Source organism: Heloderma suspectum, chromosome 7 (genome assembly GCF_057233095.1).
Source record: "Heloderma suspectum isolate Gila_16-S chromosome 7, 16-S_ref, whole genome shotgun sequence".
NCBI lineage: Eukaryota > Metazoa > Chordata > Lepidosauria > Squamata > Helodermatidae > Heloderma > Heloderma suspectum.
This window is the reverse complement of record NC_139464.1, coordinates 118,708,135-118,733,128: the sequence shown is the minus strand read 5'-3', so window position 1 is coordinate 118,733,128 and position 24,994 is coordinate 118,708,135. Positions and strand designations below refer to the sequence as shown.

Genomic DNA, 24,994 nt, shown 5'->3' with positions numbered 1-24,994 from the left:
CTTATTGCTTGGTCATTTATTTATTTTTAAAAAACATTTCTATCCTGCCCTATATCATTATGATCTCAAGGCACATTAAGACACAGGCCATTGTGTGGCATTTCCTCATTTTAAGGAAACAACAACGTAAAACTACAGCCAGCAGCCACTGCTGTGAGCCTGGCGCTCCTAACTCACAGAACAATCCATACATGTCTACTCAGAAGTCCCACTGAGTTCAAAAGAGCTTACTGCCAAGTGGAAGAATGTGCACAAATGCAGTGAAACATGGTGCCACAAGAACTCTGAGAGCTAGAAATGTGTGATGGAAATTACAAAAAGTAATAACGTGAATGAATTTCATTTTAGTTAGGCAAGAACTAGGGACTCACAGAGGAGGTTACTTCTGAGGAAGGATTTGAAGGAAAAGGAGAGAAGTAGCAGTATGTGGGAGTTCTGGGAGGTTTCTAGGCATAAGAGGGCTTTCTCTCTTATAACTCTTTTCCTGTTTGCCTTTTGAATTTAACGGGGCTGGGCGGGGGGACGACACGACTCTAGTATCCTGAAACCTTTGCTCATGCCCTGATCATTATAAAATGACAGCATTCTATGATATATGTGGACTTTCTTCCAAATTAAATAGGGTCTCTGTTAAAGTTAAAATGTGTTACTTGAGCATGACATGTAATTTGCCCACAAATATTGATGGTGCCAGACTTCAAGAATGATTAAAAAAAAGAAAGGAATCCTGGCAGTTTTGTTGCTGTATGAACCTTTTACCCAGTTTTCTTTGATCATTCGTGGTTTGGTTCCATCACTGGGTCATATATGGGTCCAAACTGCCAAAGCAAGCAATCAGAAGGATATGTTTTTCCTTGGTTTCTAATCAAAACCATAAAATCAGCTCAGATTCTCAAGATTGTGGGATCAAACCACAGAAGATGGATCCAGATAAGTGAATGTTCAGCATTTTTAGGCCATGCAAGCTTTAGAATATCTTTCAATTTTGCTTCTTCTACAAGATTGAAATCAGATGGTAGATTAGTTATCTCACAGCCCTAAGACTTTTTGTAAAGTAAAAAAAAAAAAATTTCAACTAGTGCTGCCTTCTTTGAAATAGTTTCTATCTGTAATATAGTTGTTAAAAAGAAAACGGCTGTACTGAAAAACATAGTAAGCAAGATGTTCGTCATTATATCATTAAGGGTGCAATCCTATGCATGTTTAGACAGAGAAAAGGACGACAACTCCCAGCATTCCCCATTGCTGGCTGGGGCATGCTGGGAGTTGTAGGCCTTTTCCCTGTCTAAACATGCACAGAATTGCACCCTAAAATACTTAATAACATTTGCCCTGAAAAAGTGTCAATGACTCTTAGCTGCACCTGATATGAAGGCTCCTTTTTTGGAGACAAGTTTATCATTGCCTTCCAAAAAAGGGGGGATGTTGTACACTAAAGGTCTATATAGTTAAAAGTAGATCAGTGATGCCTTTTCCAATCCCCATAGAGACCACATATGAGTAAGTTGGCCATGCTGGTTGGGGATGATAGGAGATGTAATCCAACACATGTAAAGGGCACTAGTTTGGAGAATGTAGTGAACTTTGAAGCCCCAAGAACAGCCAGGTTGTTCTGCAATTTAATACCTACCTTTAAATTTGGCTCCTCATAGACTGAGATAATAATAATTCATAATAATGTTGGTGATGTAGCAGTAGTCATCGTTGTCATCAGACCTGCAAGAAAGTGTTGCAGTGTGGACTGCTCTTATTCAGGATTTCAGACACACCATTCCATCCCCTCCCCGGTCTTCTGCCTTCCCCCACTCCCCATCAGCATGCTCAGTCCTCATTGGACTGTTTTGTTTTGTTGTCCCCTTAGGATTTTTAAAAAGATCTTTAGAGAAAGATTTCTGTAAACCGTGGGATTTCTCCAAGCCTTTTGGCTACAGGAGCAATGGCACCTGAAGGACTGAGATCGCTGTTAGTATATATGATAGGTATCTCTTCATTTTCACTGAATGTCACCCAGCAAGCTGTAATATCACTGCTTGTTCATCTGATATTGCTGAATTGTCATTGAGGGCGTTTCATTAGCCACAATTAATCTATGATTTACTGTTGGATATGCCAAAGTCATGTTGTGAGTACTTTTTCATTCTCTTTAAACATAACTGCTTGCCATTACTAACCATTCTGTAATTTTAAATTGCTAGTTCCCCCTAGATATTGTTTTAGGAAAAACAGTTTTTTTTTTAATTACCTGATTTTTACATCCCTCTTTTATTAGAATTCTAGAATCAGCCATCAAAATGGATTTCTTTGGAAGAATAATAGATATCTATTGAGCAAATACAGGGGGTGATTCAATCAAAGTTAAACACTTTTAGGGGCCCATTGTTTAAGAACATGTTTATCTCCCTCCCACTAAAACTTTTGGGACTTAAAACAATGCTTCATTTTGGCTGGATCATTCCTATGATCTGTTTTCTTACACTGAATGAACTGATCTAACTGTATTTTATCTACAATAGGTGGACGGTATAAGGCCTATATTTCATGCTGCTACCGTATGCCTGTACGCACGTCCTCACCCAAGGGGACGGCAGTGGGCAATGCATTTTGGAGATTCTAAAATGGCTCCCATACAGATGCATACAAGTCGTTCTCATACAGATGCATCACTGCCTGTTTGGATAATGAGGTTGGGGTGGGTGAGGATGTGAAGGAAGGCAAGCAGAGCAACCCAGGGAGTGGGAGGAACAGTGACCAAGGGGTCGGTAGAATAGAGCAATCAAGGGGGAGGTAGGGAGGAGCAGAGAGACCCAGGAAGGTGTGGGGAGAGAAAGCGGGGCAATGTGGAGGCAGGGTGGTCAGATGCAAGAAGACAGGCCTCCTTCACTTTTCATAGTTGTATATAAGAAGGAATTTCAACATGACAAGCTATACCTGCTGAAATTTCCTCTTCTACACAACTATTACAAGTGCGGAAGCCCAGTACTCTTTTGCCTCTGGCCATACTTTGTGGGGGTCAGGCACAGCTTGTATGTAGCCTACACACAGAATACAAACACACACACACCGTCCCTTGCAAAAACACACAGAAAACACATACAGAGACAGGTGGGAGGGGGGGGGAGAGAGAGAGAATGCGCCTCCCATCCACATAGCTTTTCCTTGGGTTCTGGGTAAAAGTCAGATCCAGTAGAATTACAGCAGTTAAAATTACCCTCTTGAATTTGCACATGAGTTTTACGTGGGATCCACCACCAGCACAACCACCACCACCACCAAATCCATGCTTGCAATGGTGGCTTTGGACTGCACAGCAAAGTCATAGATCCAGTGCCAGTACCACAATGACACAAAAACATGGATCCAAAGCACAAATTCTTATGGATCCTCATTATTTTACAAGGGATCCACCCCAAACCACCAGCAATTCATAGGTCAGCTACCTCTGTGTTTACAGTTATGTTCTGTGATTTTATGGTGGTTTTGTTGTGTTGTCTATAGACACCAATGTATGCTTTAATTTGATGGTGGTTTTGAGGAGGTTTTCCATAAAAATAATGCAAATGCACGATGATCCATTTTTTATTTACTAGACCCGACTTGCCATTTTGTGACTGGCCATGGCCCCACGGCAGCCCCTTTGTATTTGGGCATGCTGCCGATGGCAGCCATTTTGTGGTGGCAGTCACACCCTTTCTCAAAATTCCAAATGTTCCCAAAAAGGTTGGGGACCCCTGGAAGGAATAGGTTGACATCTATATCCAGCTATGTCTGAAACACAGCATGCTCTGATGCATGTACACAAAGCTATGCCCAAATGATGTCCCATACTCTGTTAATATTAGTGAATATTGTACGTGTTTATCCTATTTCTATATATTGTACACTTTTGAGTCCCTACATGTGCACTGGAACTGCTGAATCAGGGAATTTATATGGAAGTAGCTTACATTAATATCAATGGAAGAATACTTAGAACCACAGAGTTCATGACGACATCTTTTGCAGAGGGTTTCAGTTTTGTATATTTTAAGAAGCTGTCCATCTTAAGCCCATGTGAGTCGTAAGCAAAAGCGATGGAGTGAATTGTAAGCAGTTCTCCATATTATAGCACTTGGCCAGGAACAGAAGTGCTGAGAAGCCCAAAAGGTCTTGCCAAAATGTCTCACCTTTCCAGTGGAATTTTGGGAGTTTTTTTCCGTCTCTCTCTTTAAAGAGCACATATGCATGCGATAGCTGAAACTGCTATTAAACTTCATTTAATTTCAAAAGCAGTTTGCATGAGGGCTTACTGTTCAGGAAACCCTGGCCCCAAATCCAGTTTCACAGGTGGAGCTTCCTACATGCTTCAGGGATTGTGGCTGATCTTGCTTGATCAGCTACCTGTCAAATACTTGTTAAATATGTAGCGTGTATATCATGTAGGTGTCATAACCATTTCAATTCTATATTAAAAATTATATTAAAAAATTATGGTGGCAACCACTTACCTGGAATACAGGGCGGGGTGGGGGGATTGCAAGGGACATGGTGGGAAGGAAAAAGAAAAAAAACTCAATCTTTACACTATGGTGGGACATGGGAGAGGGCCTTCTCTGCTGTGGCACCCCGGTTGTGGAATGCCCTTCCCTTGGAGGCCCTATTTGCTCAGACATTGGTCTCATTAATCCACCTATTAAACACATGGCTTTTTACAAAAGTCTTTGAGGGCTAAATGCATTCCCTAGCACGTTGTTTTAACTGTTTTATTGTTTTAGATTTTAACTCGTTTTAGCTAGGGATGTACGAAAGTCACTTACCTTATGACGAAATTGATTCACGGTGGGGGGGAGGCGCTCCGTCCCTCCCCCCGAAATTCTGGCCGGGGGGGAGGCTCCCCGTCCCTCCTGCCGCGAATCCTGGCCAGCCGGGTCTGCAAATGGCAGCGGCCGTAGCCGCCGCTGTTTGCGTCCCTGCAGTCAGCCGTGATAGGCTACGTAAATGTTTACGTAGCCTATCATGGCTGAGTAAAAAACAAAAACAAAAAACCGCGAGTACGCAAATGGCGGCGCCCATGGGCGCTGCCGTTTGCGTACGCGCGGTTTTTTGTTTTGTTTTTTACTCAGCCGTGATAGGCTACGTAAACATTTACGTAGCCTATCATGTTATTTTTAAAAAATCTAGCCGTGATAGGCTACGTAAATCTTTACGTAGCCTATCAGGTTTTGGGGGGTTTTGGGGTTTTTTTACTGGAAATGGCGGCGGCGGCAGCCAGTCGGAAGACCGGCCGCCGCAGCTGCCACCGCCGAACCGCCACCGAACCGCTGCCGGAGCCGCCGCCGCCAGGGAGATTTGCCCAAGGTAAGTCCCGTCCCGGGGGGGCAGGGGGGGCAGACCGTTTCGCCACTGATTTCGGGGGGCCGAATGCGCTGGCATTTGGCCTCCCCGAGATTCGTGGCAAAATTCTCTGACATACCTAGTTTTAGCTTGTTTTAAGTGTTTAAATTATTTATTGTTTTATACTGTTTAAATTTATTTTATCTGTATGCCGCCCTGAGATCTTAATCATATAGGGCAGGATAGAAATGTTTTAAATAAATAAATAAATCTTCCCATCTGCACTTTTTTGCTCCATATTGTCTCTTCTGAAACTGCTTTTCCTTAGAACAAGTGTTTCTTGGAGTTTTATGTAGGGGTGCACGAAAGCCACTTACCTGGTCTCGCAGCTTGCTTCGCGGTGGGGGGGAGGCACTTTGCTGCTCCCCCCGAAGTTCAGGCGGGGGGGAGGCTTCCCTCCTCGCCCGGCCAAAATTCAGGCCGAGGGGGAGGCTTCCCGCCTCGCCCGGCCAAAATTCAGGCCGGGGAGGAGGCGCCTCGCCTCGCCTGGCCGTGAAATAAAAAGTAAAACAAAAAACAAAAAACGCCCCCGTGATAGGCTACGTGACGATTCACGTAGCCTATCACGGCTAGATCTGCAAAGTCAGCCATGATAGGCTACGTTAATCGTCACGTAGCCTATCACGGGTGACTTAAAAAAAAAAAAAAGCGCATACGCAAATGGTGGCCCCCATAGGGAGCCGCCATTCGCGTTCCTTATTTGGTCGCTGTAGTCTACGTAAATCTTTACGTAGACTACGGCAAAAATAAGGGCAACACAAATAGCGTTGTCCTTATTTTCGCCGTAGTCTACGTAATCTTTACGTAGACTACAGCGACCAAATAAGGAACGCGAATGGCGGCTCCCTATGGGGGCCGCCATTTGCGTACGCGCTTTTTTTTTTTAAAGTCACCCGTGATAGGCTACGTGACGATTAACGTAGCCTATCACGGCTGACTTTGCAGATCTAGCCGTGATAGGCTACGTGACGATTAACGTAGCCTATCACGGCTGACTTTGCAGATCTAGCCGTGATAGGCTACGTGACGATTAACGTAGCCTATCACGGCTGACTTTGCAGATCTAGTGAAGACCTGACGAACCGCCGCCGGGACCCGCTGCTGGGAGGGACATTCGGGAAAGGTAAGTCCCATCCCGGGGGGGGTGCGGAGAATTTCTCCCCGAAACTACTTCGGGGGGCCGAACACGTCGGCACGTTTCAGGGAGAAATTCTCCCCCATCCCTAGTTTTATGTGTTTGAGTGTTATGTGTAGTTCAGCCCTAGTACAACCACCAGATAATGAAAGCCCTCCAAAGAGGTTCTATAAACCTGAGTGAGCAGTTAATGTAACTTTATAGAAAGCCTTGATGGACTGCGATGAATCCCCTTAGAGATTTAAATATCAGTAGCACATGTGAAAAACTTGGAAATATACCTTCTTCAGAGTCTCAAAATTGTTGCCCACATCTGGCCACTGGGTTACTCTTAGGCCAGAACAAAACATTATGGATGATATGGGGCTGCAGCCAAATACAACTGCCCCAATCCCTTTGCTCCTTTTTCCCTGTAGCATTCAGAAATACAAGATGTGTTAACAGGACATAATTGTGCTCTTGAGTTTTTCTGCCTCCACTCCATTGGCTGCTGCTCATGTGGACAGGGGAACTTGGAGCACGGTGACATCATGTGACACGGTTGATGGTATTTTTTATGTTAATAGGGAAGTGAAGAAGAGGAGATATTGAGCCATAATGTCCTGTTACAGACTGAGAAGTAACTGTTGGATAAAAACATGGTTCAGTCCAATAAGCAAAAATCAGCACAGCTTCTTCTCCTGTCTATGAATTATGAATAAGACAATCCATTTTGGCTGTTGTTTATTATTTTCTTCAGAAACACTATGCACTTACATGTGTTGTGGCATTTTTTGTAATGAAGTTGCACTCTTCTTTTTATAAAGTGGTGCTTAATAACCACTTCCCATTATCGTAAAAGTTACAAAAAGTGTTACAAGCTTTCTTTTCCCTATGTTTGCCCAACCACCATTTGACATCCTACAAGCACTGGGAAATTTCAATGACACAGCTTGGAATGGGTTCAGTGACCTCAATTATGCCCTCCCCACCCACTCCAAACTCCTTTCAATTTGTAAAAAGCTTTAAGTGGACAAAACCCAGATGCCTTTTTCTTGTAGTTCAGTAAGAACAGATTGGGCATGTAGATTCCTGTCAAAGTGATGTATGTAGTTCATTTTCTATTAACTCTTTCTGTGAACGAAAGGGTTTGAAATTCTCAATTTTGAAGTCCAGCACTGTGTTTTGGTTTTCTGAAGCTTTTTTTCAAACGCAACAGTCTATCAAGAGCAATCTTTTCCCCAAAACGGGTATTAAAAAGCCATCACTGGATAATGGCTAATAGGCCATTCAAACATATTACTTGGAAGTAAGCTCCACTGAAATCACAGGATCTCACTGCCATATGATATGTGTAGGTTGGGGTGTAATTGGTTGATCCTGCTTTAAAAGGTAACTTGTTAGTCTTTCAAAATCTGCATATGGAATCACTGGTATTGGCTAAAGCAATACACTCTTGATTACAATAATGAATGCTCCCTCACAGTTGCTTTTCTCTAATCCTAATGTGTTTACTTAGAAATAAATTATATTAATTTAAATGGGACTTTCCCTACACTGCAATTCTATGCACAGATATTGGGAGTAAGCCCCATGGAATTCCATGAGACTTATTTCCAAGTCAGTATGCATAGAATTTGGATGTATGTGCTTTGGGGTTGAAGTTTAAGAAAGTCTTAAAGCCCTTGTGATAAACATATGAGGTATATTGATGTTGCTTGCTTAAGGATAGATTGCTTACATGGCATGGTAACATTATGCAGAACACTGAGATGACTACAATGTATTGTGTTATATTCTCTCCCCCCCCCCCGCTTTCTTCCTGTCTCTTTCATTTCTCAGAAACATGCGCTGTCAATAATGGAGGCTGTGACCGTACTTGCAAGGATACAGCAACAGGAGTACGCTGCAGTTGCCCAGTTGGATTTACCCTCCAGCCTGATGGGAAAACATGCAAAGGTCAGCTTCTGTTTGCTTTGCAATGCATCATTTCCTTTTAGCAGTTTCATTACCAGAGGTTAAACGTGCAGAAATATAATTGACACATAGAGGTGAAGGTTCTTCGTAGTGCCATAACCACAACTCAGAAGTCTACTCCTTCTCTGACTGTACAGTTGTCACTGCTAGCTGTTATTTTTCTTACAGGTTTTTTTTTAGTGTTTCTGATTTTCTTCTAAAGTAGGTTGGATCCAGACTTAGCCATACTGACATTCCATTAATTTCAGTGGGTCTTCTTTAAGTCTGACTAAATTTGGATCCAACTCTATGTCTTTTGGATAATTATTTCAGTGTGTGTGAAATAATTGTGCATTATCCAGTAGAAATCTTTCCATGTTTTTATTTTTACATGTTGATTAACAACCTAAGGGAAGGGCAAATGATGCGGAGATTCCTCACTTCCACTTTCAGTAAACAACTTATGATCTCCCTGTTTGTAGGTTTATTATTTTATTTATCACATTTATATCCTGCCTTTTTTTCCTCCTTAAGGAACCCAAAGCGGCGTACATAATCCTCCTCCTCTCCATTTTATCCTCACAAGAACAACCCTGTGAGGTAGGTTGGGCTGAGAGTTTGTGACTGGCCCAAAGTCAGAGCTTGTGAGCATGACATCTGAACCCAGACACTCTGGGTTATTTAGGGGTTAAACAACTCAGGGTTAAGCCAAGTACAAATTGTATGTTAATTTTGGGTTGTTTAATCTCTAAATAACACAGAGTGTCTTGATTGTTTGCTGAAAGTGGAAGTGAGGAGCCTGCCAGAGGCAGCGCACCTCCTTGCTCCCACTCATCCCCAGCAACACATGGGCTAAACAACCCATGGGTGATCATTACGTGTGGACAGGGCCATTGTGTTCAATGGGGCTTAATCCCAGGTAAGTGTGTGTACGATTGCAGCTTTAATCAATTGTCTAGGCTTGGAATTGTGTATGAGTAAGGGAAATATCTATATGGTTAAATAGTTAGTATAGCATCCTTTGGCTATAGTGTTTTCCTTCAGTGTTTTATTCAAATTCTGGATCTTCTATATGGTCTTGTACATAGCATAGCCTTAATTTCCTTGGTCAAGGTGATCTTCTGTAGGAAGGTTCGTTCAGTAATTGATTTCGAATTTGAGTGATGCTTTAGGAAGGACCTATAAGCAGGGCAGGACATCAGATATTAGATATTTGCTAATTTAGGACTAGCATTGTATAGGGACTTTATATTGTGCTTTATTAAATAGAAGGTAACACCCTAATGAATCTTTTTCATTTACTACATATAGCAACATTTTTCCTTGCTTAAAGAGACAAGGGGCTGATTTGCCTATATGTACACATCATAGTGTCTCATTTCTTGGAGAGATCTGAAATCTGTATTGGTGGTTTTTGGCTGATGATGGCTTGTTGACAATGCAAACTATTGGCCGATGCTGCAGTCCTCTGAGCGATCCAACGAATTAATCTGAATTTTCAGTAAGCGTAATTTAAGTAAGTGATGCAGGCTGCGGGGGCCATCTACACAGCACCGCTTTCAACCTTCACTCCGTCGTAAACTGCGCAGCATTGCAGCTGCAAATTAGCTTCTGCAGTGGCACACATGTGATTTACTTTAGACTTCTCCAACGGGAAAATCCACTGTGCCTTTTTTTTTTTACTGTTATATTTAAATGTGCAGCTGCGTCGGTATGTGAGGGTGGGGGTGTGACACTTTGGGTTTTAGTGGCTGTTTTGTATTTTCTTTTGTGTCTGTCCATTCCTCGTTAGATAAAAAGTGGGTGGTCTGCTCCTTCGTTACCATGCAAACTGTTTGGCAGTTCTCCAGCCCGACTCGAGTCTCTCGAGTGGGTTCGCACTTGCCAAGGCGTGTGCCCATGAGAGATACATGCTTACCCATCATTCCAAAATGGTGGCTGGAGTGAAGTAGGTCCTGGACCTTGTGCTCCCCTGAAACTGCCCCCCGCCCCAGCTCTTGGGCATTCACTCCAAAGCAGCCATCGCAAAGATGCGAAGTTGTGAAGGTGTGTGAAAGTGTGGTTGAATAAATGAGCACGCCTCTCCGTGCCTCTGTAACTGCGCAGCAGCGAAGGAACAGGGAGGAGCTAAGGGGCATCACAGAGTGACACAAGCACTAGGCACACCTACCACACGCCCACCACAAAATGTGAAGTCAGTTTGTGGAAGGGACCGACAGCTTGCAACCGCAGGAAACCTGCAGCAAACCCAAAACATTGCAGCAAAATGCCTCTTTGGAAATTTGCATTTTCTGGGTGAAAACCACAGATGGCTGGCTGCAACTGCGTCCTATGTCCCAAAGGACCTCAAATTGCAGCCGCCCCGGAGTAAAAGGCTTGTATAGATGGGGCCTTGGGCAAAAAAGTCTAACTTCACATATACACTGATGGAGTCTGAGCTTAATGGTTACTGGCCAGGAACAGAACCCTGGGGTTGTGGTGGATGGCTCAATAAAAATATTGACCCAGTTTGGGGCAACTGTGAAAAAGGTGACCTCGCTGCCAGGGGTAATTAGAATAGGGATCAAAAACAAAATTGCCAATATCACAGTGCCATAATGATAATAGATTGTCATGCTAGCTCTCATGATTTTCGGTATGAACTGTCTTTGTGGAGTTTTTTTTATTTTCCTTTAAATTATTCTCTATTGTGGTATGTGTGTTATTACTCATTGGTTTAATTTATTTATGTAAAGTATTTTACACTACCCTTCAGTCATATTCTCATTACGTTTATACCTTATTTTTCAGCCAAAGTGGCTAAAAATCGATTATAAAAATACAGTATAAGAGTTAAGAATACATGGCTGTGTGGATGGCATTCTCCTTTGGGCTCTGGCAGTTGTTGGCATAGTCCAGGCTCCAAGTTCTTCTCTCCAGGAGAGTTGGTTAAAGAGGGAGTAGATGGACTCGAGGACCGGCTGATGGTAAAGATGTGAATGAGAAGATGAGAAGTTGCTCTTTCATTGCTCTACAGCCTCTTCTGGTGTACAAGACTCCATGGTTTTTGCACAGTTACTTCACTAAGTGTGAATATCCCTGTGTGTGGTCAGTAGCAGTATCATATAATCATCCTTATCATTAGAGCATATTATTATCCTTATCAGTGGTGCCATGAGGCCTGGACTTTGGGGTAGACGTCAGGGCCTTGCTCGGTAGAGTGAGGGTTGGGAGGGCTCTCAAATGAGGAATCCTGTGTTTTCCTTTCTGTCAATCCTGGCTTGTGCAGTAGGGGAGCCTTGAACATTGGTGCCATTTCTGAGAGAAGCAGCAGCAGCTAAAAGAACTTGGAGCTTTTCACCCAGTGGAAAATGAAACTGGCCTACTCTGAGGGCCTCTAAGGGTCAAACTAGCCATGATGCTTAGTATGTCATTAGGAACTATATCAGTTTTTTAAGTGTTCGATACTAGGTGCCGACGGTGGGCTGATTTTCATTGGGATTGTACGTAGCACACAGGGAGGGGTGATTTAACTTTTCCCTCCCCAATTCCAATGAATATACTCCCCCTCCCTTCACAGCAGTTAGCCTAAGAATAAAAGCACCCATTATGCCAATGGGAACATTTTTTCTAAGGCTAGCTGCAGCACAGGCTGTTGGTGGGTGATTTTAATTGGGATTGTGGCTGTGGTCCAAATGAAAAGTGGGTGGGTGCGCTTAGTATTAATCTTTTAAAAGCCCGGACATAGTTGCCAACAACACATTTAGTGTCTGGTATGGCTCTTAGAGGAGGGGATGACTTCCCTTACTGGTGGATCCCCTTCTTTACAAGGGTTCCCCCAAAAGAATTACTGTTAGGCTGTCACCAGTCAGGATGAACTTCCTGACACGCTCTAGTTTGTCCAGCTGCCAGGCTCTTCTGCCAAGGACTCCTCACTTTAGCCCTGTTTAAGGGTGGGGGGAGTAAAAAGGAACGCGCTTTGGACTCTCCTGTCCCCAAATCCGAGAAAACAGAACTTAACAAAAGCCTTGTACAATTCCTAAGAACACAAGTCATGGCTTTGTAACCATGCTGTTCTTCATGTGGGGAAGGGTTTCATGAGAAATTCCCTTTTAAAACAACACAACCTGTAATTCCAAATATAATTTTAAATTATATTATAATTGTAATTCCAAATATAAACAAGGAATGGGGGAGGAATGGGGGGAAAACAAGGTAAGGCAACAATGGCACACACAGCGAATTCCAAATAACTAAATAAAATCAAACTAACTCAGCTAGTTATAGGTTGCCTAAGTAGTGTAGAGACTTAGCCTTCAGAGCACATGCATAGTTCTTTGCAGAGAGAATTGTGGTGACGCAATTTCTGCTTCAGGCAGCAAGACAGCTTGTGCTGGGCCTGAGGGGGCAGGACTATTGAGATACATAGAAGTACGGGCTTGTCACAGCTTCACGTGTGATTTGCTGGCGTGGCCTGTAGACCAAGGCAACAGCAAGGCCCCTAGGCTTCTTCTTCATGGTCTCTATGGTTCACACATAAAGCTTATGTACCTGCACGGAGCCTTGTTCAGAACATTCTGGAGCTGAGCTTTTTGGCGGGAGCTAGTCCTCTCCACCCTCACTGTGCATGCACAAAGTGTGTGGGTCCAGCTTTTCCCTCTCAGCTCCCTTTCGGCTGCTTCAGCATCAGGTAGAGTGTTCTCTCTTAGTGAGATACTGCTGAATGTTGGCTTTCTTATCTTTGGTGTTTTTCTTCTCCTTCCTACTACCTTGTTCCCTCCACCTTTCTCATTTCGCCTTTATAATTTTTTTCCCTGGTTGATTACGCCTTCAGGCATTCCCTCAGGGCCATTCCGTAAGTGTGCGACCAAACTGCCCCCCCCCCCCCAGCCGGTGACTTTCTGTGCCTGCTTGGCGAAGGAGAAGGCCACCTCGTGGAGTTGCGCCTAGGGATGTCAGAGAATTCCGCCACAGATCTCGGTGAGGCTGAATGCCAGTGCATTCGGCCTCCCGAAATCCGTGGCTAAACGAAGCTCCCGCCCCCCCCAACCCACGAAAGGCGCGTGGAGCCGAGCCCCCAACCCACAAAAGGCATGCAAAATGGAGTACTTACCTGCTGCTGTCTGCGCTGATTTGCGAATGGCGGCTGCCCTGCGACTGCTGTTCGCTTCTCCTTCATAGCCATGATAGGCTACGTAAGTATTTATGTAGCCTATCATGGCAAGTAAAAAAACCAACGACCCGCGTACGCAAATGGCGGCGGCTACGGCGGCCACCATTTGCATTCCCTATTTTTCGCCGTTTTATCCTAAGTAAATATTTACGTAGGCAATTATGGCGAAAAAAAAGGGAAACACAAATAGCGTAGTGGGCGCTATTTGCGTTTCCCTTTTTTCGCCATAATTGCCTACGTAAATATTTACGTAGGATAAAACGGCAAAAAATTGGGAATGCAAATGGCGGCTGCCATAGCCGCCATTTGTGTACGCGGGTTTGTGGTTTTTTGCCTGCCGTGAATTTTTTGCGTTTTTTGCCTGCCATGAACTTACGTAGCCTATCATGGCAGCCTGGCTGGACGCAAATGGCAGCCGCTATTGCGGCCGCCATTTGTGTCCGCAGCAGCACGTCCGCGGCCAGAACTCTGGCTGCAGACGGCCCTGGCCAGCTGCTCCGCAGAGCTACCGCGGAGTGGAGCCAGCTGGGCAGGATTCCAGGGGGGGAGGACCGGATCACCTCCCCCCCTATCGAGGATTCCGGGGGGAGGGACAGAGAGCCTCCCCCCCACTGCGAATCACATCCGCGAAAAGGTAAGTTACTTTTGTACATCCCTAGTCGCACCCCGTTTTCAGATTTTTTTCTTGGCAGCCCTGCCAGAATTGCTCCTCTAGACTGGAGGGTGCTCTTGTGGGAAGAGGTGCTCCAGGTGGCTGACACGGCAGCTAAGGCCACCTTAAGGCTGTTAAAATGCTTTTTAACTCTTTGAGGAGATTGGCATCGTCTTCGTCTAACAAAGAGAGTAGAGCGGGGGTCTCCCACACGTGCACCTCCAGTGGTGCCTGGGAAGGGGTCCCCAACATGGCACCCACAGGGACCCACAAAACGTTTTCCCCTTTGTTCACTATACATGCATGGATTTGTATATATCCATAGCAATGAATACATATGAAATGCATACAACTTCTAGCAATTATACATAGGCTTCAACAGAAGCAGACCAAATATCCAAGTAGGAATCCATTTGAAGGTGAAGTCTATGTGCCATCTGTTCAAATATTGAATGTGTTGCAAGGTCCTCAGTCCATTGCATTATAGGAGGTGAGTGTTTATCCTTCCAAGGTTGTAATAGCAGTCTTTTAGCTGTCAGAAGTGCACAGAGAATCCATTTATGCTGACCATTTGTTAATTCCCATGAAGCAGGTAAAAGGCTGTGTACATCAGTGAATATTAAAGACTTTTCCAGTACAAAATTATCTGTGTAATAACAAAAAAGAAGCAGCAACTGGACATTGCCAAAACATATGTTTAAAAGACGTGTTAGCTGTACTGCACTGTCAGCAATTAGCTGAATTAGACAACCCCTTAGTAAAGAGACACTGTAGTGTCCAATAGACATGAAACAAAAGTTTTTGCTAAATAAGATGCAGCCTAAGACCCATAGACATGACAGGAAGATGCCGAAGCGGCAATCCACAGATGAGGCATTTTGCGGTGGTTCCCACAGCAGTTTCTCGAATTCCAAAATGTGCCCATGGGTCCAAAACAGTTGGGGACCCCTGCCTTAGTAGATGGTCAAGATTATCCACTCTGCTTTTATCAGCACTGTAATGTGCATTTCTCATTCCTCCCACCCATAACAAGCATGAAAGAGGCTTGGAAGCATGTCTGGGCATGGAAAAAAGGTACTCTCCTTTGGATGCTACGTTCTCCATAAAAGGGAGTGGTGGAGTGCAGAGAACCTCGCTGGGCATTTCTCATTCCTCCCTGTAGAAAAGGTTTATTCTCCTATCAATTCTACTTTCCCCATAAAAGTGGGCTGGGGGTTTCCAGAAAACTTCACAGGCATCTAGAATCCTGCCCATTTGAAAAACAACACTTTTCTTGAAGCAGCTATGGATTTCTTACCCTAGTAATAAGTATGTCTTCCTAGGTAAATCTTCTCAGCAAAAAGTCTCCTTTGTCATGTGACTGGAAGTTTGTTTTGCCTTCAAAAACACAATTAGCATTTGAAAGGTTGGAGGGGAATCTTATCTTCAGAGCACTGAAGCCTGCTTCACCGTAGGTTAATTAACCTGTGGGCTTTGCGGTGTGCGCTAGCCACCATTTTGAATATATAAGCCACAGTGGGCGCACGCTGTGGCTTGTCGTGCCGTGCGAACCCTAGGCGGCGTTTTTTATGCGAGGGTTCAACAATCCTTGGATAACCCTAGAATTAGGTGGCTTAGTGTTATCCATGAACAGGCCCATTACATTGGTTGGGACATTAAAACACCCCAAACACAAAATGAAGGGATTCTGGGCATGATTTCCCCCACAAGTGTGGTATGTGGCTGAAATGTGTGGTCATTATGCAGGGGACAGTAGACAACAATGTCCTGGGAGGACTACTTTGCTTGTCTACATCTGTGTAAATTCTGCAGTGAAAAGTGCATTTGGGCCGCCTCATTGTGGCAGGATTTATATAGCTCAGTTTTCTAGACACTGTGCCAGGGGTTGCCAATCTTTTCGGACCTGTGGGCACATTTGGGAATTTGAGAAACTGTTGTGGGCACCACCACAAAATGGCTCCCACAGAGGATATGGCTACTCATATAATGGCTGCTGATGAGCCAGTGTGGTGTAGTGGCAAGAGTGTTGGACTAGGAGCTGGGAGATCCGGGTTCTAGTCCCCACTCGGCCATGGAAGCTCACGGGGTGACTTTGGGCCAGTCACAGACTCTCAGCCCAACCCACCTCACAGGGTTGTTGTTGTGAGGATAAAATGGAGAGAAGGAGGATAATGTAAGCCACCTTGGGTTCCTTGCAAGAGGAAAAAAGGCGGGGTATAAATGCAATAAATAAATAAAATAATAAATAGAGGCCTGGCTAGTTAGAAGACAAATAATTCTGTCACCCAAGATAATTCACCCAAGAAACTGAATACAAGCAGAGGAAGGGTCTAAACTCCAAAGCCAATCTACACTTTTGACCCCACAACAAAATACCCATTTAAGATTGCAATCCTATGCATCCTTACATGGAACACAGTGGAAATTACTTCTGAATAGGCCTATATAGGATTGCTTTGCTCATCCTATACTCACATACACCTTTCCCCAGCCCCAAAAGAAGGGAAAATGCCCGTGGAAAGAAAAAGTTTTCCCTACCTCAAACCTAGGCTTATCCATTTCGTTCCTACCTCCTAATCTGCCGTCAGAGGCCCCCACCGGGGAAGGGTGTGTGTGTGTGAAGAGCACGAGAAAGGGCTGGGAAGGGAGAGAAAAAGAGCAAGGCTAGAGGATGGGAGGAGGAAGAAATAGCAAGATAAAGGGGTGAGAGGGAGAGAAAGAACAAGGCTAGGGACTTGGAGGGAGGGGGAAATGGTGAGAGAAAGAGCAATGCTAGAGGCTAGGAGGAGGAGAAACTGAGGTAAAGAGGTGTGGTAAGGCTAGGGGCTGGGAGTGGAGAAAAATAGTGAGATTAAGGTGTGAGTGGGAGGGAAAGAGCAAGGCTAGGGGCTAGGAAGGGAGAGAAAGAAGAAGGCTAGGGACGGGGAAGGGAGAGAAAGAAGAAGGCTAGGGATGCAGAAGGGAGAGAAAGAGCAAGGCTAGGGATGGGGAAGGGAGAGAAATGATGAAGAAAGGGGCTGGAGGGAGAGAAACATGAGGCTAGAGGCTGCAAGTGGAGAGAGAGTAAAGGGAAAAGGTCTGTGGGGGCAGAAAAAGATTGGGTGGGGCCAGGAAGCAATTCTTTCCTTCTCTTTCTGCATACCAAGCACCTGATCAGTGGCAGGTTCAGGAGCAGGAAGGAGAACTTGGCGCCCTAACGTTTTTCAAGGTATTTATTAAGAATAAGTTTTTGAAGGGGGCAGGGAGTAGAGAGCTTCATGGGTACTGTTGAAAGTCTCTGTGGGCACCACACTGGGGACCCCTGCACTGTGCTACATCAGATCTCCATCAAAGTAGGTTCTCGGCAGTTAGGCTACAATCCCATTCACATGTACTTGAACAACCTCAAGCATAAGATTACAGCTTTAGTCTCCGAGTAAAAGGGATGGCTCAACGTACAGGGATGATGGCATTTATGTGGTATGAAGTAGCAATTTATTTTGTAAGTGGTACATGTCAGGGACAGCCATTTGTCAGGGATGCTCTGACTTGGATTCCTGCATTGAGCAGGGGGTTGGATTCGATGGCCTTGTAGGCCCCTTCCAACCCTACTATTCTGTGATTCTATGATTCTATGATTCTATGTGGAGTCTGTTCCAAACCATGCATACTTAAGTATCTTCCACGACTTCTTATCTGGACTTGGGCATAAGTATTTCTCTCTGTCTTCCTCATCTATATCATGGGACTCATACTTAAGAAATCTCTGCTATGGGCATCTTTCTTTGGCAAGTCATGATCATCCTTAGTTCTTCCCATCTCTAAAATGGGACAAATGCATTCTGTAATATCTTTCAAATGGTATACCCGGTTAATTCAATAACAACCATTCCCTCCGTTAGTGATTAGGTGAGTGCTGATCCTTATAACGCCAAAACAGTACCATCTACTCACAAAAGGGAGGTACCAGTAGACTTGGGGGAATCCCAAGTTTTGCAGAAGTAAAAAAAAAAACTCTATAAAAAAACCTAAGGGAGAAACCTCGAAAAACAGTCCAATGAGGACTGAGAATTGAACCTACCTACAGAATGGGTCTTATTTCTGAGCTATTGAACAGCTATTGAACTTACTTGTGAGTAAATATGCATATGATCATGTTATACTGCCCATGTTCATGTGTGGAGGTGGTGTGGTGAGATGAGACATACTTGGAGTGGATGGGCTACTGTTGTACATTGGAAAACAGTGGGCTTTTGAGGGGAGGAAAGGTTGAGACCTTGCTTACCACATTTTGAAGTAATAATATAATTTAACATTTAAAGGGGGCCCAGAGTGTAAAATTACCTAACTGAACCACCAGTCCTTATGATATCGTTCTTGAATTCCATTTGTATAGAATGACACTCAAGTACAGTTGGGGTTATTTGATCGATGTGATTTATACCCTGCCAAGAAAATGGCACTCAAGGCAGCTTACAATCATAGGAACTTTAAAAAAAACACCTTGATTAAAATAATAATAAAGCAAATACATTAAAAACACAATTAAAAACACAGGAACAACAGAATAAAAACAGCACTCAACCAACAGGCCAGCTTATACACCAAAGGCCTGCTTGAATAAAAACAGCTTGTCTACCAGCGGAAGGACAACAGAGAAGGAGCCAACCTAGCCTCCCTTGGCAGGGAGTTCCACAGTCTGGGAGCAGCCACCAAGAAGGCCCTCTCTCACGTTGCCCTCTGAAGGTGGTGCTACTAAAAGAATAGCCTCTCACAAAGATCTTGAAACCTGGGCAGGTCCATATGGAAAAAAGACAGTCTTTCAGGTGATTCTTCATTAGTGAGCTTTATTTATTATTTATTATATCTAGACCATCTTTGAACCAAACTGGCTCTCAAGGTAGCTTATAATATCAGGGCGAATATGTACAGCAAATAAAATCAGCGAGAAATTTAAAAAATATATATAAAACATGATTAAAATACAACACATGAAAAATAGCTGAATTACAAATATTATCCATTCAACTTAAACATCTTGCAATATTAAAAAAAAAAAAAGTTGGGTCCAGCTTCCAACTGAGAATGTGAAAACTGAGTGGACTTAGCAGCAATTCCGAAGATGGGAGTTCTGTAACAAGTGCATTAACACTGAGAAAGACTTTCCTCTTTCCCCAAGGGGTACCATTGTTTGAGGTAATCTTATTAGCATTTGCAGAAATAGCAGCCCGTTCGATTGAAAGCAAAACATTTGTTGAAACTGGAATGTTTAACTGAATCATTTGGCTGCATTCAGAAATTCTACAATATTCAAGAGAGTGTGAATCAAATATTTTCCCCCTCCCCTTTCTTTATTAAATAAATAGTGAATGAGACTTCACTTTGAGGTTATATAAAAATGCCAGCCTATGCTTCAGTTGTGCTAGCTGGATTGAAAAAAGATACTGATTCCCCTTGTTTCAGTGGAGGCTGAAAATGTGCCATCATTGGGATCTATACCATTGCAGTGTTATGCTAGTGTAACCCTGATGTCAAGCAGCTCATAGAGTCCAGAGATGGGCAGTATCAGAGGAGGAGTGAGATCTAGTTGGTATCCCAAGTTCCCTCAGACCTTAGTACCTGGCAACATTTTAATGTTACACAAGCAAAAGAGGTGGTATAAATTAAAATGTTCCAGTTCAACTCAATGGAAAATCAAGGTTAACTCCTTCCCTGTGCCCTCCCTTTCACTCTGCCTACACAGCCACAACAGTGCACAGACATGGCAAACTTTGAAATCACAGAACACCAACAACAGTCTATAAATGCCAAACAGGAAAAGCATATTTCAGATGAGATAGGCTCACCCTTTGGGCCTTATCACTCTAGCCTCATGTCTAGAGAATGCAGATCATGAATGAGGGGGCATTTGTGATGGGACCTTTGTTGAAAAGGGCCTTCGCACAAAAAGTGAGTTCTTTGGACAAACGACATGGTCTGATAAATATTGGAAGGGCATATTGCTAACGCTCGTCTTCCCAGAACCCTTACAGGTACCCCAAAGTGCTCCAGACATAAACACCCAACAGGAATCTCTACTTCACTCTTCCAACATGGGATGCAAGAACACGGCACCCCATGAAGGTAAGCAAGGCAGAACTCCATTTCTCAAAGTATGACTACTGCGATGTCTACTATCCACATACAGCCCAGAAATATATATAGGAACTCTTGTATATTGGCTGAACTACCCTTCTTCTGTCAGCGCCTAGTAGCCTTGTCTCCCACATGGGGCACACAAGATAAGTATGCACAGTGCAGAAAGGGGTGTTTATGTGCATGCGCATGCGTGCGTGTGTGTATAAGGGTTGCTGGACAAGCAACATCACATGCAGGTAAGCCTTCATGCACCAGTGAAGGAAGTGGAAGACCAGTCACCTTTCTTGGTGGGTACTGGACACCCCACTACCACTGCTCATGACTCCTTTTGCCTTGCAGGACCAGGATCTGGACATAATGGAGTATCACAAACAAACTGCAGAGAGGTTTCCTTTGCAGGGGAGCAGTGAGTATAGAGTCTCAATGATATTCCCGAACAGATGAATCCTAAAATGTGAAGATCGGGGACATCACCAAGGAGAAGGGTGGATGACACATGAGAACTGGAAGAACGCCTAGGTAGCACATTCACTATCACCCCCTGAGCATCTACACTCAAACTTTCTGTTGCAGCTGTTGACCGTTGCTGGTTATTTTCTGAATGTCTGTCTTGGCTCTTTCCAGGAAGACCTCCAACTGAGGCAAACACAAGGATCTTTCCCGCTCCCACTTAAGTGTAGATTATAAGCGAGATCGATGGCCCAACTACAGCAGCAATGTGAATTCAGCTTATCCCATTCCCAATCTTCTAGACTAGGCAGGGGAGCGGTCCAGCGAGTCGGCAAGGTCGTGTGAGTGAAGAGCCTGGCAACTGAGCTGTCCAAGAAGTCCAAGAGCCAAGTGCTGAACAGCAGGGGAGCTGTCCAGGAAGTTGTCAGATCTGGTTCATTGAGTCTGCAGCTTCCAGGCACCGGGTGAAGGGTTTTGTAGCCTGTTCTAATTGTGAGCTTATGGTAAGGATTCCTCCTTCAGAGCAGGACCCTGAACTGAGATGCCTCATGCAACCAGATGTGTACTGGCCCGTATCGTTTGAGCTTCATCTCAGACTCATTGCTGTCCGGGCTCTTGAAGTCCAGGGGTGATTGTGTTGGGATCCAGAGCCAAGAGGTGAATCCAGCTGGGATACATGAGGCCTCTCAACTCCACAAGTTGAACAGATAGGGTATGTTCCAGGAGTGTTGACTCCAGGATGCTCTCAGCTGTCCCTGACTCCTTCTGGTCTTGTTTTGCGGCAGGGCCTGTGAGGTGTGTATATTTCTTCTCTGGTGAGGAGATCTTATGCAATTCTCTGAGATGCGCTCTGAGTGCGGGGTGATCCTGACACTAGGTGGGGCTGTCATCCACTTGTTCTAGCAGGGCTCCTGTACCTTTGAAAGCTGCTTTGCATAGAGTTATGTGACTGGTACACCCATACCTATGTGAGAGATGTAGCAACTGGGAAACTGCATGTTACTTGGCTGTCTACCATGCAACTTTCAAAGGTACAGGAAACCTACTAATAGCAGATGTTTAGCAAGCAACCACATTCATCTGCCTCACCTTCAAAACTCACTCCATCATTGATGCTGTTCAGCGATGGGAGTGTTTCAGTAGTAGTAGACAGGGATAGGGATACTCCCTCCTCACCTGTTTCTCACCTCAGCCGTCTTCAGAATAGAACTCTCAAAGAGAGGGAGGCCCAAGAGGTTCTCCACCAGCACACCATGTCAGGGCTCAGGTTTGTATCTTCTCCACCCTCTGACCACCTTGGACCTCAACAAAGGCAAGAAGCAGGGTCCTCACTGCTCACAAACACCCTGATTACTGCTGGTGTGATAAACCACACGGTCGGGCTGCTTGAAGTGGAGAGTCAAAAGGCAGAAAAGATGGATAACCAGATCTGCTGGGAAAATAAGCAGCAGGCACAGCAAGCAGTCAAGAGAATGAATATTTACTTATTTAGTTAGTTTGTTTCTATCCTACCTTTTTGCCCCCAAAAATGCACTCAAGGCAGCTAACAATAAAATCCAGATTGACCAAATCTTAATTAAAATATAGCGTAAAAACAAATCGAATAAAAAACATGAAATCACAACAATAAAAGAAAGAAACAACACCCAGCCCAAAGAGCCCTTCTGAAACAGACCAGCTTATGTGCCATAGGTTTGCCTGAAAAGGAATGTCCTTGCTTGCCAGTGGAAGGACAGCAGAGAGGGGGCCTTCCTTGGCAAGGGAGTTCCAGAGCCTGGGAACAGCCACTAAGAAGCTCCTCTCGCACATCCCCACCAGTCGCATCCTCCCCTGATGGTGGTGGTACGGAGAGAAGGGCTTCCCCCAAAGCTCTTAAAATATGGGAGGGGCATGGCTCAATGAGATGAAGAGGACTAGCACATTGAGAGGCATGGTGAATCATGTAAGATGCTGACAAGTAGTTAAATGGTGTAGTTGATCCATGCTGCAGTCCTTACAGTTGGGCCACGTAGCGCAATTTCTCAAGTGTGCTGATGTTTGGAACCTCCTGCCAATTCTTTCTGCTGGGTGATCACATCAGGGGTTGAAACCTGAGACTTAATGGGCCGATTCACAGGATCAAACAGCCCACCATGGTTTATTTACGCTACAGTGGGCTGTGACACATGCGGTGTGCGCCAACTGCCATTTTTAATATTCAAGCCGCAACTTGTTCTGTCGTCTGAACCCGGGTGGCGATGGTTATGCAACCCTTGCATAACCATCACCTGCTCTATGGTTACTTGGGGGTTGTTTAACCTTTTCACGGCTCCTGCTACTTGGGTTTTGGCAACATGACAAGCCGCAGCCACGGTTTCAGTATTCAAAAACCACCCAGCACGTGCTGCAGCCCACCATGGCTTAAACAAGCCATGATGTGCTGTGGTGATCATGTGAACTGGCTCAGTGTCTGTGCTGTTTCACATGGTTGCAGATAGGGATAGCACAACTAGGTCCAGGAGTCTATCAGGCTCCCCCCCCCATGCCCCCGGACCGCTTCCGCTGAGCCTCTGGTCTCGCTCACCCCCTCTCACACCCTCCCGGATGTTCCCCACACCCACCCGGACCCATCCGCGAGCGCCTGCCATTTTGCCGAGCTTATTTTTATGGGGAAAAAGGAGATCATTAAAAATGCACATATTTAAATATGCACAAATTCAGGCTGGGAAAGCTTGATATATGCAATATTAGAGCCATTTATGCCTCTATTGCATATATCAAACTCGGTGAGGTCAGGGCTCGGTGAGCTCGGTGGGGACTCAGGCGTGGGTCCAGGGGGGCTTGAGTGGGGGCAGTGCTTCAAGCAGGCACCCGCTGATACCAGATGAGGGTGGATTCATCCATCCCTACTTTCAGATTCATTTACATCCCCCTCAATCCTGGTTCTGTGGTCTGGGCCTCGGGGACCGGTCTGCTCTAGTAGTCTGTCTTTGGGAAGCTGATCTGTGGAGTGTGAGGTTCTAGTCCTTTCTGCTCCCCATTTTTTACTGCTGACATGATGGCTGCTGACCAGGCATTAAAAGATGAGTTGTGCCAGTTTTACATTTCCTCATGGCAAGATCCGACTCCTCCCCCATTTCAGTAACTCTTTCCTGCTACACTATTGTAGAGGTTTGGTTCCTGTGGAGTGTAAGCATTCAGCTATGGCTTCCATACTCCCTTGTTCTGTTTCTCTCTTCTCTCTTCCTTGCAAAAAGCTTTTCAAAAGGGCAGTATAAGTCAGCAGAACCTGAATCTTGTCTGGAGGAGACAACTAAGCTATGGCATTGGCTGGGTAATGTGCTACAGTTGCCCATCCTTCCATCCCTATATGTCCCTGTCAAAAGGGTTGTTATTTGTCTGGTGTGTGTAGGGATGTGGGTTTTATAAGGGGATTCCTGGCCTGTGTCAGTTACAGGACATGTGCTCAGCACCCGGCCTGGTTCATGCTAGTGGGGGCACTGTGTTGTGTTTGTGTCTGTCAGGTTGTGTCTTCTCAACAGACTGGGTTAGGAGGACTGTCATGGAGCATTCCACTATGACTGCGTACATGAAATGAGCCACTTCAGATGCAGTCATAGTGGAATGCTCCATGACAGTCCTCCTAACCCAGTCTGTTGAGAAGACACAACCTGACAGACACAAACACAACACAGTGCCCCCACTAGCATGAACCAGGCCAGGTGCTGAGCACATGTCCTGTAACTGACACACATGTACGGGTAATGTGGGTCCATCGTCAGCATGACATGCTGTGAATGGTGGGTGTTGATGATGGTGTCATGGAGATGTGTCTGCAAGCATTACTACATTCTGTGTAACTTAAAGTGACATTGTTTTCTTTTGAACGTCAGTACTGGGAATGCATAGGTTGTGGGCCATAAGAGTGACTTAACCAAACCTTGAGGAAAGAGTTTTCTCAGTGTTCATACAAGTTTTAAATTTAATTTCATTAAGATGAATATTTACCTGATTCATTAGCATGGAAACTTAATAATCAGATGGGCACTTAATACGCTTGACCCCCTGGTCTTAATAGATAGGTTTCATATCTGTTGCACACTGTTTCTGTTGTTCTCTGTAGGGGCTGGGCTGGGGTTGGGGTTGGAAGAAAGGAACTACAAGGAATCTCAAACCTTTTAGGCTGTGTATGGGGAGAAAACAC

At 44.6% G+C, this 24,994-nt stretch overlaps 1 protein-coding gene across 3 annotated transcripts in view; it reads left to right on the top strand.

Moving 5' to 3' along the window:
- SCUBE1 (signal peptide, CUB domain and EGF like domain containing 1) overlaps positions 1-24,994 on the top strand; it is a 301,150-nt gene that overhangs the window by 195,282 nt on the left and 80,874 nt on the right. For all 3 annotated transcript variants that reach the window (XM_084811851.1, XM_084811850.1, XM_084811852.1), the window contains one exon: positions 8,327-8,443. In XM_084811851.1, coding sequence (XP_084667977.1) covers positions 8,327-8,443 — 117 coding nt within the window. The remainder of the gene's footprint in view (positions 1-8,326; positions 8,444-24,994) is intronic.